Here is a 13,886-nt window from a genome sequence, read left to right as displayed (position 1 = left end):
TGTCGTTTTCACTGGGTGTTTATGATGCTACGTGAAAAGTTGCAGTTGAATGTGAAGTACAGTAGTTTTCTCCTCCGGGGAGTCAGTGCCGCTTTAGATAGATAGCTTGTGTGCAATAACGCAACCTACTTAGATCCGATGTTGTACCCGCAAAAAGAAAATACACCGCTGCTCGTGCAAATGACCTAACATACGCTTGCAAAATCTGCCCATGCCTTGCGCATTTTAGCAAATTTTCTACTTCATTTTTGGTTTGATATCATAAAAAATAAAAACATGTAAAAAAAAAAATTTTTTTTTTTCTTTTCTAGATGTTACACTTGTAGAAAAAAGAAGGAGAAAATGAATAATGCAAAGGTATCGATAACAGGTGTTTATAAACTGTCAATATTAGCTGTCAGTAGGACTGAGATTCATGTATGTGGTATATGTGGTGCTAATGTACAAAGGAACAAATGCGCTGAATATTTGCCACCCGTAACAAAAGGTTATTTTACAGAAAATGAAAGTATTTTATGAAAGTCCACAGAGATATCTCATATAAATGTTTTATTTTATTGCAGCTTTAGAGGTGTGCCATGTGTCAGTTATCAGCAATACTGCATAATGAATAGGTTGTTGCCTTCTATTTCCTTTCTCCTGTTTCGTGAAGGAAAACAAATACGATGTGACCGTAGGTTTACATTTGACATGGACCTATAGGCTGGCCAAATAGTAATAAAAATAATTTGATTCCAATTTGTTTGTCCTTATGGGTCGTCTCCTGGCCGCTGAATTCCTTTCCGGCCCAGTTGTGTTATCAAAAAAATGTGTGATCAAATGAAGATGATGTGTAAAATGATCATATCTATATATATAGAGAGAGAGAGATATATGTGTATATCTCTCTATATATATGGACATATTTTTTTTTTATATGAATATTTTTGTGCTAATCGAAAAATCATTTTTACAGTATTGTGGAAAGAGAGGAATAAGAACAAGTACATTTTACATTATTTTTTAATTTAAATTTCAAAATTCATTTTAAGAATACGCTGTTTCAAACATTAATCACTTCAAATATTATTACTATTGTTTTTTGGTTTTTTTAATTACATCTACTTCAGCTTTTAGATCGCTCCAGACAAGCTGTGTCCAAAATGTTTTTTCAGATAATATTTGAAAGATTCCACTCAGAGGAAGTGAATCTTTGCAGGTTACCACAAAACAGCTGAGTCACAGCTGAAACAATAAAACCCTGGGCAGTTAAACAAAAGTTAGACACCGGGGTATCATTAAAATTATTCTCTCAAAGGTCGTTGAACATTGAGACAGGCCTCTGTTAGACGGAAGCAATCAAATTAAATGATACCAGAAGGCTGTATTGTAATTTTTTTTTTTTTTCCTTTTATTTTTTTTTTTTATTATTATATGGTCATATTTTTCTCTGTTTTTAATGCAGTGGTCAGTAAGCAATGCCAGGGTACTGCTTTCCAAATGCAACATCACTTTTTTCAATTATATTCGGTCATTCTATCTCTCTTTACCACTTATCCTGCGCTCAGGGTCGCAATGGTTGGGCGAGATGTAGGTTCACCCTGGACTCGTCACCAGTCCATCACAGGGCCACATTTAGAGACATGCAACTTATTCACTGTCATTCATGTGGAGAACAGAGAACCCCAAGACGTGCATGCATGCAGATGTGAGGCGAACATGCAAACGCCTCACAGAATTGAACCAGAATTGACCGTCTTGCTATTAGGCATAAGTACTGTGATATAATTTACTTGGGCTGCTGTTATTTTCTCCTATCATTTCAAGGAAAACTGCGCACACAAACATAATCATACTGTTATAGCAGCTGACACTCATTCTTCTCTTTTTTCTGCACAAGCAGTGCTGTGCTCATCTGCACATGTAATTACTGCCCATTTAAAATGTACTCCTCCTTGCACCCGCACTTTGTGAATTGGACACCAAGCTGCACTCAAATGTCTTATCTGCACTCCCAACACTATTCATATTTATAATAATGTTTAGACTATCATTATTTCTTATATATACATATCTAAACGCACCACGGACAGCAAAGTAGGAATCTCACTGTGTGGGGAAACATGTTTCTACAATGTGTATGGGACAATAAACTCTTGAATCTTATGGGGCTGAGAGCTGGATAAAAAAAATGGTGATATCATTTTATTGTTATAGTGAGAACAAAAATAATGAAATAAAAAAAAGCAAATAAAAAACATCTTGAGGAAGCAAGCACACTTCTAACAAATGATATAGTAAGATAAAACTAAACTTTTCGAATAGCAGAGAGCACAGGTAATCATTAAGATATTATTTTATAAATCCTGTAAAATAATCTCTGATTCAAAGACACTCCAACCAGCCACCAGTTTCGAGTTAAAACCAAATAATCGGAATTAAAACTACAGGAATTTCCCATTTTTCTCATTTATCTGATCAAAACTGTTAAGAAAAGGTGCTTTTATTTTGAAAGGCAGAGCGGAAGCGGAAGTGTCCCTTAACACGAGTAATTTCCGCGTGTATGCCAAACTTCTCGGTAGCCACCGACACTCGGGAGAACCGTCGCCTTACCGACGGACGGGAAACACATGGGGGAAGAACACGGAGAAATGGAGCCGGACTCGGAACCCCCGCAAGGAGGTGAGTGAATCACTTATAAATTATATAAGTTATTTTCTTGTTAATGTATTAATTTTTTTTTTTGGCAAATTAACGCTGAATGACATGACGTGACATGACGTAGCCTGACGTCACTGTTAAAAACTTGAACAGTCTAAACGACCCTCTCGGCTACAAAATTATGAATTTACCCGTCTAAGGAATTATACGCTTTAAAATTGACGATATTATTTGTACCTTTTGAGAAGACAACATTGAAACCATATATTTTTTCATGCGAAAAAGTACAGGGCTTTTGGGCTAAAACTCAAAAATGGGTGAAAGACAATTTTCCATCGTCACCAGTTTCCTTCTCAAGAGATAACATAACATTTGGTTTACTTTTTAGCTTCAAAAGAGATGAACTATGTGTCAATGTTATTTTAGGCCTGGACAAGTTCTTCATTCACAAAAACAGAATACAAAAGTGTTCCCCCAAGTTTACGCTCTTTATAAACGATTTTGAATTATATAAAAAAATCCTTAAAAATCCAAAAAACAAAAAATATACAGTTTGATGTCTGAGACTTCTTGTGAACCATCAAGTTAAATATATGTTATATTCCCCTTGCAGTTTTTTTTCAATTTATTTTTTTTATTTTATTTATCTATCTATTTTTTTACTTATCTATCTATTTATCTAATTATTTTCTTTTACTTTCTTTTTTGCCTAGCATTAAATATTTCTCACAAAACTTTAACACTGTTAACTTCTGATTACATACAGAACCAATGTCCTTTGCTCCCCGGTTGTTTTTTTGACATTCGATTCAACCTTGCCATGTTTATTTGTACATATGTATATTTGTCTAGACTGTTTATGTTTAAAAGATAAAATAAAATAAAATAAAATAACTACCCTGTCAGTGCCTTTTTGAACTTCATTCAAGTTGCCATTATTTGTTTACCTATGTATTTATCTGTGGTTTTTTTTATTTATTTGTTGTATTTTATTGATTTATTTTTACATTTTCGTTTCTCTGGTTCACCCTCCCAGGTGAATCCGCAGCGGCCTCGCCGAGCCGGATGACTCGCCAGCAGGTTCTCACCTTGATATCGATGGCGTCTGTCAACTTTAGTTCGATGATTTGTTACTCCATACTCGGACCCTTTTTCCCCAAAGAGGTCAGTTCTGACACAAATGTTTGGAAAAATCAAAGCTCCCATGACCTTTTTACTTATTTTATTATTATTATTTTTTATAAATGTCCCTAAAGGGTTGGGCAGTACTTATAGAATATTTATTTTGTCGGAGAAGGTCATTTTTTTTTTCTTTTTTCCTCTTAAGTTTACTCCCAGGATCCTGACATCTAAGCAGATATTTCTATTTGTTGTTTAAAAAATTATTATTATTATTATTATTATTATTATTAATATATTCATTCATTTACAGCAAATTTACACTTCTTCCTTAAATGTACATAGACATGTGGTTTTAAAATAATGGGGGGGGATTATAAAAAGTAATTTCTTTATATTAAAAATCTGCAAGAAATAAAGGAAATACCAGAATGAAGCTGAATGAAAATGAGCAAGACATCGGGCCGAGACCCCAAGAAAGAGGAGAAATTCTCCAAATAAAAGCAGTCCATTAAATACTGTCTGGGTCACGGTTAGTCAGTCACAGCAGAAATCACAATATACAGGACTGTCTCAGAAAATTAGAATATTGTGATAAAGTTCTTTATCTTGTATAATGCAATTAGGAAAAAAAAAAAACTTTTTCATGATATTCTAATATTTTCTAATATTTGAGATAGGATTTTTGAGTTTTCTTAAGATCTCAGCCATAATCAGCAATATTAAAATAATAAAAGGCTTGCAATATTTCAGTTGATTTGTAATGAGTCCAGAATGTATGACATTTTTGTTTTTGTAATGCTATTAAAGAAGATGAAGAACTTTATCACAATATTTTAATTTTCTGCAACAGCCCTTTATATTGCATTCCACCATCTGTGATTTGATTCATAATTTGATTTAATTGTACCAAAAGACTGCAGATAGAAACCAGCCTCACAAGATTAGGCGCACTGATTTCATTTTTTTTTTTTAATGTATTTTATTGGGGGGGTAAGTTAAAAAAAAAAAACTTGCTTTTGGCCAAATCCAAAGTGAATCATCATAATAGGATTGGTATGAATAGTTTACAGATGCTGTGCCGAGAAGTGTTTTCCTATTCATTCATTCAGTATAAACCGCTCCTCGAATGCGGCATCTGTAGCCTGTGCACGGTGGCTCTGGATCTTTCTACTTCAGACTCAGTCCACTGCTTCCACAGCTCCCCCAAGGTCTGGAATCGGCCCTTCTCCACAATCTTCCTCAGGGTCCGGTCACCTCTTGGTTGTGCAGCGTTTTCTGCCACACTTTTTCCCTCCATAGACGTCCCACTGAGGTGCCTTGATCCAGCACTCTGGGAACAGCCTATTCCATCAGAGATTTCTTTTCTGTGTCTTAACCTCTTGCTTGAGGGTGTCAATGATGGCCTTCTGGACAGCAGTCAGTCGGCAGTCTTACCCATGATTGCGGTTTTGAGTAATGAACCAGGCTGGGAGTTTTTAAAAGCTTCAGGAATCTTTTGCAGGTGTTTAGAGTAAATTCGCTGATTCAGATGATTACGTTAATAGTTCGTTTAGAGTACCTTTTCATGATATGCTAATTTTTTGAGATGGGAATTTTGGGTTTTTATGAGCTGTATGCCAAAATCATCAGTATTAAAACAATAAAAGACCTGGAATATTTCAGTTGGTGTCCAATGAATCTAAAATATATGAGTTTATTTTTTATGATTACATTATGGAAAATAATGAACTTTATCACAATATGCTAATTTTTTGGGAAGGACCTGTATATTTTTGTACGTTAGTTTTCTTTATAATCTTAACTTAAAAAGAAAACTCTCACTGATGCGACACATCAAAAAGAAATCAGTAACAGCAGTCGAATCAGGCTCAAAAAGAAATATTAGTATGCGTATTTCATGATTTTATGAAATGGCTAATGAGTATCAAACAGTCAGACCTCAGACCCATCTCTGCATCCCTCGACGAAGGGGCTCGGTAAAGCCAGATGCGATAAGTGCTTGGTAAAGCCGAGACGAGTTATTACGAGTCATTAACTATCCGTGACGGTGAAAGACAGTCATGTTACTATATCCTGCAGGATTTTTCTCTGATGTGTAATTGCACTAATATTCCTTCACAGGCGGTGACAAAGGGAGCGAGTCAGACCGTAATTGGCCTCATATTCAGCTGCTACGCCGCCTGCAATTTGATTGGTTCGTTGATCCTGGGTAGATATGTAAGTGTGTATCAATATTTTCTGGAGCCGAGTTGATTCCTTGCTGAGAACAGAGATATTGATGTGTGGTGATAAACATGATCAGTCAGTTGATATTCTTGATATAAAATGCCCTGTAGTGCTGTCAGTAAAATGAATTAAGGTATCAAGAACAAACACAGTGCAAAATTATTTTTTTTACTTTATTCCTATTTTAGCCATGAAAAAAAGGTATTTTAACATCCATTTAGACAAATAGATTGTGTATTTTTCTAAAAAAATGAAAAATCTCGATCAGGGGATTTTTAATCTTAAAACATCTCAATTAATCTGTTAGTCTTTCATCAGCTGATAATCAGCTGGGCTCTAATACCTTTACTCCTTCCATCTCTTGCTTGTTAACATTTGTCTTCGTGTCAGATCGTGCAAATCGGAGCAAAATTCATGCTGGTTATGGGACTGTTTGTGTCAGCAGGCTGCACTATTCTGTTTGGGTAAGTGTGTGCGCTGTGTGTTGGTCATGTGACAAGTTACAATAGACCCTTATTTACGGCGTCCTCATTGACTTGAGGTAAAAACGCTGACAATAATACCCTGTTGCGATACAAATCCTAAATATGTGTGATCAGCAACAGACAGAAGTGTTTCGTATCCAACTGCAATCAGAGCGTGTATTTGGGAGTATTCTTGTTTATTCTAGCACAGCAAGAGGAGTCCCATCAGTCAAATCAAAAGCTACAGCAGGGAAAACCTGTCTGAATGTTTTTATTGTATCTCTTCCACACATTCTGTCAGGGTTCCCAAGCTTCTTTGCCAACATAACACAGAAAACTACTGTTTAGCTGTCCAGATGTAGAAAAGCATCCTCTGCTGTCATGGAAACTTGTTCACACACTCCCCACAGAAGACCACACTCTGGAAACAGGTCTTGGATTGAGAAATGCACGACTGTTTATGTTTGCTTTTGACCACATTCATTTGAATATCCTTTTTTTTTTTAAAATCCTCTCTTGTATATTTGTATCACAATCAAATGAAAAGAATGTTAATAATAATTGGAAGAGAGCATGAAATCAATAATGGACTTCATGTCAGTAGACATACTGACAAGAATGTGGTCATGCTGATTTCCCTCAGAGCGTTGCCAATTTGAAATTAGCCGTTGTTTTTTTTTTGTTAGCGTAGCATAGATTCAAGCTATCTTTGCACAAATCCAAGTGCTTATCTATACCTCGACACGTACCGGTAGTTATGATCGCTGAATGTAAACAAGCGCTGAACTGAACCCGTGAGAACAGCGGCTCCCAGGACTGTTGGCACCGGTTTCCTCAGTTAAAAAAGCCTTATACCTCCTCTCTATCCGTCCTCAAAACCTTATATTCGTTGCCAGTCTGTAAGTTGATTTACTATCTCATCGGCGTATTTACCTTCCACCCCGATTCTGTTTTCAATCCATCTCATGCTGTGTACAGACATTCTATACATCCCATTCTGTATACATATCGTTATATCCATCTTAATCCATGTATACATATTTTCATCCTATGTTGATACCATTCTGTTTTATTTTAGGATATGCTATCGCTACCTTTATGATGTGTGAATGCTATCGTATATTTCCTCCAATGGGGGGAAAAAGCAGAAGTTGGACAGAACTGAGACAGACCAGCGGTTTTAGTCTTTTCATGAAAGTTGCTGACAGTAGAGCTGTTATCTGTGGGTCTGCAGCAGAAAACCAAAGGGAAGCGTTTCCTCTATGCACAAAGCATGATGTATCTTAGAATTCTGTGCTAAAAGGCCTGTTTAAATCAAACATCCACGGCGGGAGACGTTTAAAGTTTTGACTACCTGGGACAGTGATGACAGAAGCAGGTCCTCCTGGTTGCTTTAAAATCTCCACCAGTTTCAACTCCTCCCCCCTGCCCTGCAACTCTTCGGTCATCCATGAGATTCTCTTGTATTACATTAAGAAGTTACTGCTCTGTTAGTCCCACGTGTGCCAGGGACCAACATCCAGGCAAACGACAGTCGAAATAAAAGCACTTTAATTTGCAGTTGTTTAAAGTATGCGAGGCCAGAAGCACTGGAACCCGTCAATGTGGAGTTATTGCTGTTTTCTGTTTTGTTTTTGTTTTTTTGTTGTTGTTGATTGTCACCAAAATTGATGAGTCCTGAATGTGTATTGTTAATCTTTTGCCACAGTGAAAACTGTGGTTTACTTTATCTGTGTGAATGTTAATACAGGGAAAAAAAAAACACCTTTTGAATCCGTCTTTGTGTTTTGACTTGAAATATTTGCCTTTTGTTTTTCTTTCCACAGACTGCTGGACAGGGTTCCTTCAGGTCCCACTTTCATTACACTGTGTTTTGTAGTGAGGTCCTTAGACGCTGTGGGCTTTGCCGGCGCGATGACCTCCTCCTTTGCCTTGACAGCAAAAATATTCCCAAACAATGTTGCAACTGTTATGGTGAGTGCAGACAACACTCGTCTGACTGGCATGTTGTTTAGGCACCCGAATCACGAGCAGACAAAAAGGCATTATAGCTTGGGGTTTTTTTGTGCATCGTGTTCCCTCCGGTAGAGTGGAAATATAACCCAGCACTTGTGTGTGTGTGTGTGTGTGTGTGTGTGTGTGTGTGTGTGTGTGTGTGTGTGTGTGTGTGTGTGTGTGTGTGTGTGTGTGTGTGTGTGTGTGTGTGTGTGTGTGTGTGTGTGTGTGTTTGCTGTGGCGAACCCTGAAGAGATAAGCCGAAAGGAGAAGATATTTATATATGTGTATATGTTTTTATGTGTGTGTAGATATATATGTATGTGTGTGTATATCTATGTGTATATATGTATATCTGTGTTTATTTATAATATAAGTGTATATGTGTGTGTATATATATATATATATATATATAATGTGTGTATAAAAGGAGAGGGACTGCTGCTCACAGCTGCTGTTGCTGCTCATTGCTCAGATCTGACTGAGATTTAAGCTGGTAGAGGTTGCCCCATAGAATTGCTTCTATTAGTAAAATTCTTGTTTCGGAGAGATTTTTTGATTAGACTGAACTTCATGACTTCCATTTATACAAACGAAGACCAAACTGTAGACAATTTAAAAAAATGAATTAATGGCGAATAAGGCTCAGATACTCAAAATAGAAAAAAGTTGGGTCTGGTGTTCCCTAGTGCAGAATAGATTATTTAACTTGGGATAGTTTTTGGGGGGTCCTTTATCAGTCCAATGACGCGCCACAGTTTTTCCTGTAAATACTTGTTTTCTTGTCTGTTCAGGGGAGTTTGGAGATTTTCACGGGTCTCGGCCTCATCCTCGGCCCGCCAGTCGGAGGCTGGTTCTACCAGTCGTTCGGATACGAAGTCCCTTTCCTGCTTCTTGGATGTTTCCTTTTGATTATGGTTCCTTTCAACATCTACATCCTGCCATCCATCGGTTGGACTTTCAGTGTGACAGCTAATCTGCAATTATTTTTATTTCTTTCCCTGCCTGGGTCGTGACCCGTGAGTTCTTCTCTTCATTTCTCCCGAGTCAGAGGCCGATCCTTCGAAGGATTCCTTCTTCCGGCTCCTCTCCCACGTGAAGATCGTACTGCTCTGCTTCGTCATATTCACTCTGAGCGCCGGCCTGGGCTTCATCGATGCCACCTTGTCCCTGTTTGCCATTGAAAAGGTGATTTTTATCCCCCAAAGGATGCACTACATAGGAAGTGAGCTGACTTTTACGATGACTGATCTTTTTTTTTTTTTTCCTTTCCTTTCATGTGTCTAGTTTAAACTCTCCGCCGGTTACGTGGGGCTCATCATGCTTGGTTTGTCGTTACCGTATTGCCTGGCTTCGCCCCTGCTGGGGTATTTCACCGACAAATACCCGGTGAGTATTAATTCCGCCGCCATGACGAAATGTCAAATTGCCTTTGACGCCGATGTGGGTTATTGATTTTGAACAAAACCATGTTCTTTTAGGCCACGAGGAGTTGGTTCATGGTGTGCGGAGGCATCGCCACAGGGGCCGGCTTCTTTTTGCTGGGTCCTGCACCCTTTTTCAACATCCCACAGTGAGTTCACCCTCGCCAGACCCACCGCGCTTCTGTTTTTCAACTGTGAACGTGAGATGTTTGTCTCTGTAATATTTCAGATTGTCAGACATCACACACTGACAAATATATTGTATTTAGTATTACATTTTTGCTAAATGCTATCATTTTCTGACTATTGGGCGCACCTCAATACAAGCCACACCGGCTAAAAATAAATAACTGTGTACATATATAGGCTGCACTTGTTTATAAGCCGCTGGTGTCCACGTTGTAACATGCCATATTTACACAGAAACATTTTGTTTTTTTACTTTTATTTAAATACATACTGATAACATTCACAAATACGTACTGGATATGTTTTTTTTTCCGAACGGTGCCTGAAACATGGCTGATGAAAAAGATTAATAATAAATAACACAAGGATAAGCTTTGTCCTTCTCTTGCTGATCGCTATCTTAGTCTTCCTCCTGCGCAATAAAACCATTTAAGTCGTCTTCGTCAGTATCACGATTGAAGCGCCTCAGAATTTCCCGTCGATGTCATCGGTCTGATGTGACAAGGCTAAATGTTTTGGCGGCGTGAAGCTTGTCAGCCCCCAAAAAATCCATAAATTAGCCAGATCATTGTTTAAGCCGCTGAATTCCAAGCGTGTGAAAAAAGTTGCGTCTTGTAGTCTGGAAATTACGGTAATCTAATTATGCACTAATTTTACTCTTTAATCTAGCCTGCATGGGCACATTGTGCAACACAGCCTGTGGTGAAAATAGTAAAATTTTATCTTAGAAGCATTTTTCTTGTATCAGCAGTTACCAGTTAGAATGAAATATAACTTAAAAAAGTTAGGCAGTCATGGAAACCAAGGACAAGTCAGTTCAGTTATTGTATCGGCAGGGAGTGTTGCTGTTGTCACTGTGAAGTTGCCCGGCAACAAGCCTTAAACACGTCGACCTGTTGGAACAGTAAAGCCGTCCTTTTTGTTCACCGGCTGCAGTTCTACTCAGTCACCTGAGATTTCTTACATAAACAATCTTAGCAGTTTCCTCGCTGGCCGGCTGCAGTCGGCGACGTGCTGAATCACATGCCGCAACAGATTCCTAATGGAATTAACTTGTATTTTCCCATGTTTGTGGCGTGTCTATCGCATGTGCAGTCAGCTGTGGCTGGTGGTCACCATGCTCGGTGTAATTGGGTTTTCCCTGGGCATGACTGCAATCCCCACGTTTCCTGAGATCATCACATGTGTATAGTGAGTCCCTTCACATGTTGCATCGCCGTATCCGTGACTGATATCCTCCCAAATGCAAAGGTGAATCGCAATTAATAATTGTTCCCATCTCTCTTTGCAGTGATGAAGGATTTGAAGAGGGACTCGGCACTCTCGGGATGGTGTCGGGGCTGTTCGGGGCCGTTTGGTGCCTGGGGTAAGTCTTCAGGGGATAATTTACATTTCATTACTTTTAAGGTAATTTCCCACTGATTATTGCTATCATATTACATTTATTTATTTGTTCATATCCAATAGACTCATCAATTATGGCTATCAGACTTTTTAATTCCTCTTCCCTCAGCCGCAGGGAATCTTCAAATCTTTGTAGTTAACAGTTAAGACAGTTCATATTTCATTGTATTTCTTATTCTTCCTCCTTCCTACTATTATCTATTACTGTTATGTTTTTGCTTGAAACTCTGGCACAACAATATCCTTTGGGATAAATAAAGTTGCTCTCATTTCATCTCATCTCATCTCAATTACCGCTTCATAATCAGTGTCACAAACAATAATATAATTTAATATAAAAGGTTTTTTGGCCAATTGGCTTATAAGCTAAAAAACTTTAAAATAAAATACCCCCCTCATGCAATTTCCAACCTTTATCTTTGGTGACATGTCAGGCTGAAATAAGCCATTTGTGAATGGTGGCTTTGACTGCACGGATCTCTGGTGTAGCAGTGCCACGACTGTCTCTCTTATTCAACATGTTCTCCAAGGATGTTTTACGGCCCCATGGTTGGAGGCCTCATCACGCAGCACCTGAGCTTCGAATGGGCGGCTGCGGTTCAGGGCTCCCTGGCCCTCCTGGCTGTAAGTATCACTTCTGGGTCCATGTGGGGGCGTGCGGGGGATGGACACGGTGAAAAATCGACCAGATTTCTTCTTTTATTGAGTTTTCTGGTGAATTCCACATCCAAGCTCAGCCTAAGACCTTATCGCCATGGTATATTGTCCATTACTCGTGCGCTGTTGTGCATGTTACAGGCTGATTCTGCGGCCTTACAGCTCACCGCTGCACTCTTATTACACTGATTATATGGATGGAAAGATGATTTTCAGCTGGGTTATCATTCAGAGGTCAGAAAAGAGGCGAGTCAATTGCATGTCATGGTGCGTAACTGGTTTTTTTTTTGTTTTGTTTTTTTTCCCCCTCACTGCCCTCAGGCCTTTTTACTGAGTCAGTATTACATCTGGAGCTCAGTACGACAAAGGTAAGCCTCATGTTCCATTTATCACATTCTATCTCTTTGTCTGTCTGGAATCTTGCTAACGGTTATGGATCACTTGTATTTATCGTTTTTCACAATTTTTCACAATAATTTTTATTTATTTGGGAATCATGTCTTTTTTTTGTTCCAATCAGACCTGCTTGACTTGACATTGATTGATTGATCTCTTTGAAAGCTTGAATTCTGAGGTCAGAAAAAAAATTAATTCTGAGAAAATTTGGTAAAATTGCGGAAGAGGGTCTAGATCTGCAAGCTGGATGAATCGCTCCAGCTTCTGTAATAAAACATTTTAATGTTCCAAGTGATTCGCATCTTGATATTTTCATTCTGTTGCCGTCATTGCTGGAAGTGTGATATCAACAACTCCTCCCTTTTCGATTTGTGTTCTAAATTCAGATGTCGCTTGGATTTCTGAAAACTCAGAACGATATTAAATATGGTGTGTGACAAGCGCTTGTTTTAATTTCAGCGCTGGGGCGGACAGAACGAGGAGACCGAAGCTGGAGAGCACTCCCCTCCTGGCCGAATGACGCCCCGCAGCCGGATGCACAAGGTCATACGATACATGATGCTCCGGCTTTCTGTGTATATTAAATGTATTAGATTAATTCTTATTGTTTTGTAACTTCTCAGAGCCATATGAGGATGTGGCAGTGATTATAACCATCTTTCTACGGAAGATGGTTTATATACAACTGAGTAGTATTAAAAATACCATAAAAAACATACGGTACAATAGTTAGCACGGGACATTCAAGGTACATTTTTAGTACTATGTATAATTGCCGGACATTCAAAGTGCAAATCACAGAGCAAATGGCCCTTTTGTTCCCCAGGTCTTTGGGTTTAATGTACATTATGTTTTTCTCCATCCCAAGACTGTGATTTCACATTTTGAAGTGAAACATGTTGATAGCCTGCAGAAACAGCCAACATGAGCAGAACAAGCGTTTCACAGCCGTTAAGTCGGAGGAGACGCATCTTTCAAGTCCTAAGGAGTGTCGCGTAACACAGGGCTGGGTTCGAATCGGGGGCAGGGCGTAACTTTCCACTGGAGCTGGTGAGACTGTGCCTTTTTTACTTTCATGGCAGCCTTTGCACTGTTTTAAAGTTTGAAGAGAATATTGTGTATATGTACATTTAGGATATTCAGGTACCTGTGTTTACTGTATAGTTTGTTTGAATCAGTTGTTGCATGACGCTTATACGTGACGTAAAATTGGTCCATCTGTATCAATTGAATTATAGGAATCAAAATAACAGAAAATAAAAGTATTTCTTTTACAAAACAGCAGTGACCGCAACATGGGAGCGTTCTTTCTAGGCAGGTCTAGATGAATGAGTCAATAAATAGGGTATTTTAACCCGAGATTTCCCCT

General features: G+C 38.4%; 1 protein-coding gene across 1 annotated transcript; it reads left to right on the top strand.

The window, feature by feature from the left end:
* Positions 1–2,544: 2,544 nt before the first annotated feature.
* On the top strand, positions 2,545–13,798 carry slc18b1 (solute carrier family 18 member B1). The gene is made up of 14 exons (XM_086157409.1): positions 2,545–2,661; positions 3,677–3,804; positions 5,884–5,979; positions 6,379–6,452; positions 8,279–8,426; positions 9,242–9,398; positions 9,499–9,635; positions 9,735–9,836; positions 9,929–10,020; positions 11,156–11,251; positions 11,352–11,426; positions 11,995–12,088; positions 12,443–12,489; positions 12,977–13,798. Exons 1-14 carry the CDS (start codon positions 2,610–2,612, stop codon positions 13,035–13,037), a joined length of 1,359 nt encoding a protein of 452 aa, XP_086013535.1. The 5' UTR covers positions 2,545–2,609; the 3' UTR covers positions 13,038–13,798.
* Positions 13,799–13,886: the final 88 nt, after the last annotated feature.

The sequence above is a fragment of the Fistularia commersonii genome, chromosome 1, assembly GCF_037954325.1.
Source record: "Fistularia commersonii isolate RoL2024-O1a breed Wild chromosome 1, RoL_Fcom_v1.0, whole genome shotgun sequence".
In the NCBI taxonomy this organism is placed as follows: Eukaryota; Metazoa; Chordata; class Actinopteri; order Syngnathiformes; family Fistulariidae; genus Fistularia; species Fistularia commersonii.
Note: the sequence above shows the minus strand (reverse complement) of the source record. Positions and strands in the feature narration are given on the sequence as shown.

What these genes read in the sequence shown, in the direction of transcription:
- slc18b1 (XM_086157409.1), top strand. Translation starts at nt 2,610, where the DNA reads ATGGGGGAAGAACACGGAGAAATGGAGCCGGACTCGGAACCCCCGCAA. An exon ending in ACAATGTTGCAACTGTTATG is followed by an intron (nt 8,427 to 9,241) that starts GTGAGTGCAGAC and finishes TTGTCTGTTCAG; the next exon opens with GGGAGTTTGGAGATTTTCAC. An exon ending in CCCTGTTTGCCATTGAAAAG is followed by an intron (nt 9,636 to 9,734) that starts GTGATTTTTATC and finishes TCATGTGTCTAG; the next exon opens with TTTAAACTCTCCGCCGGTTA.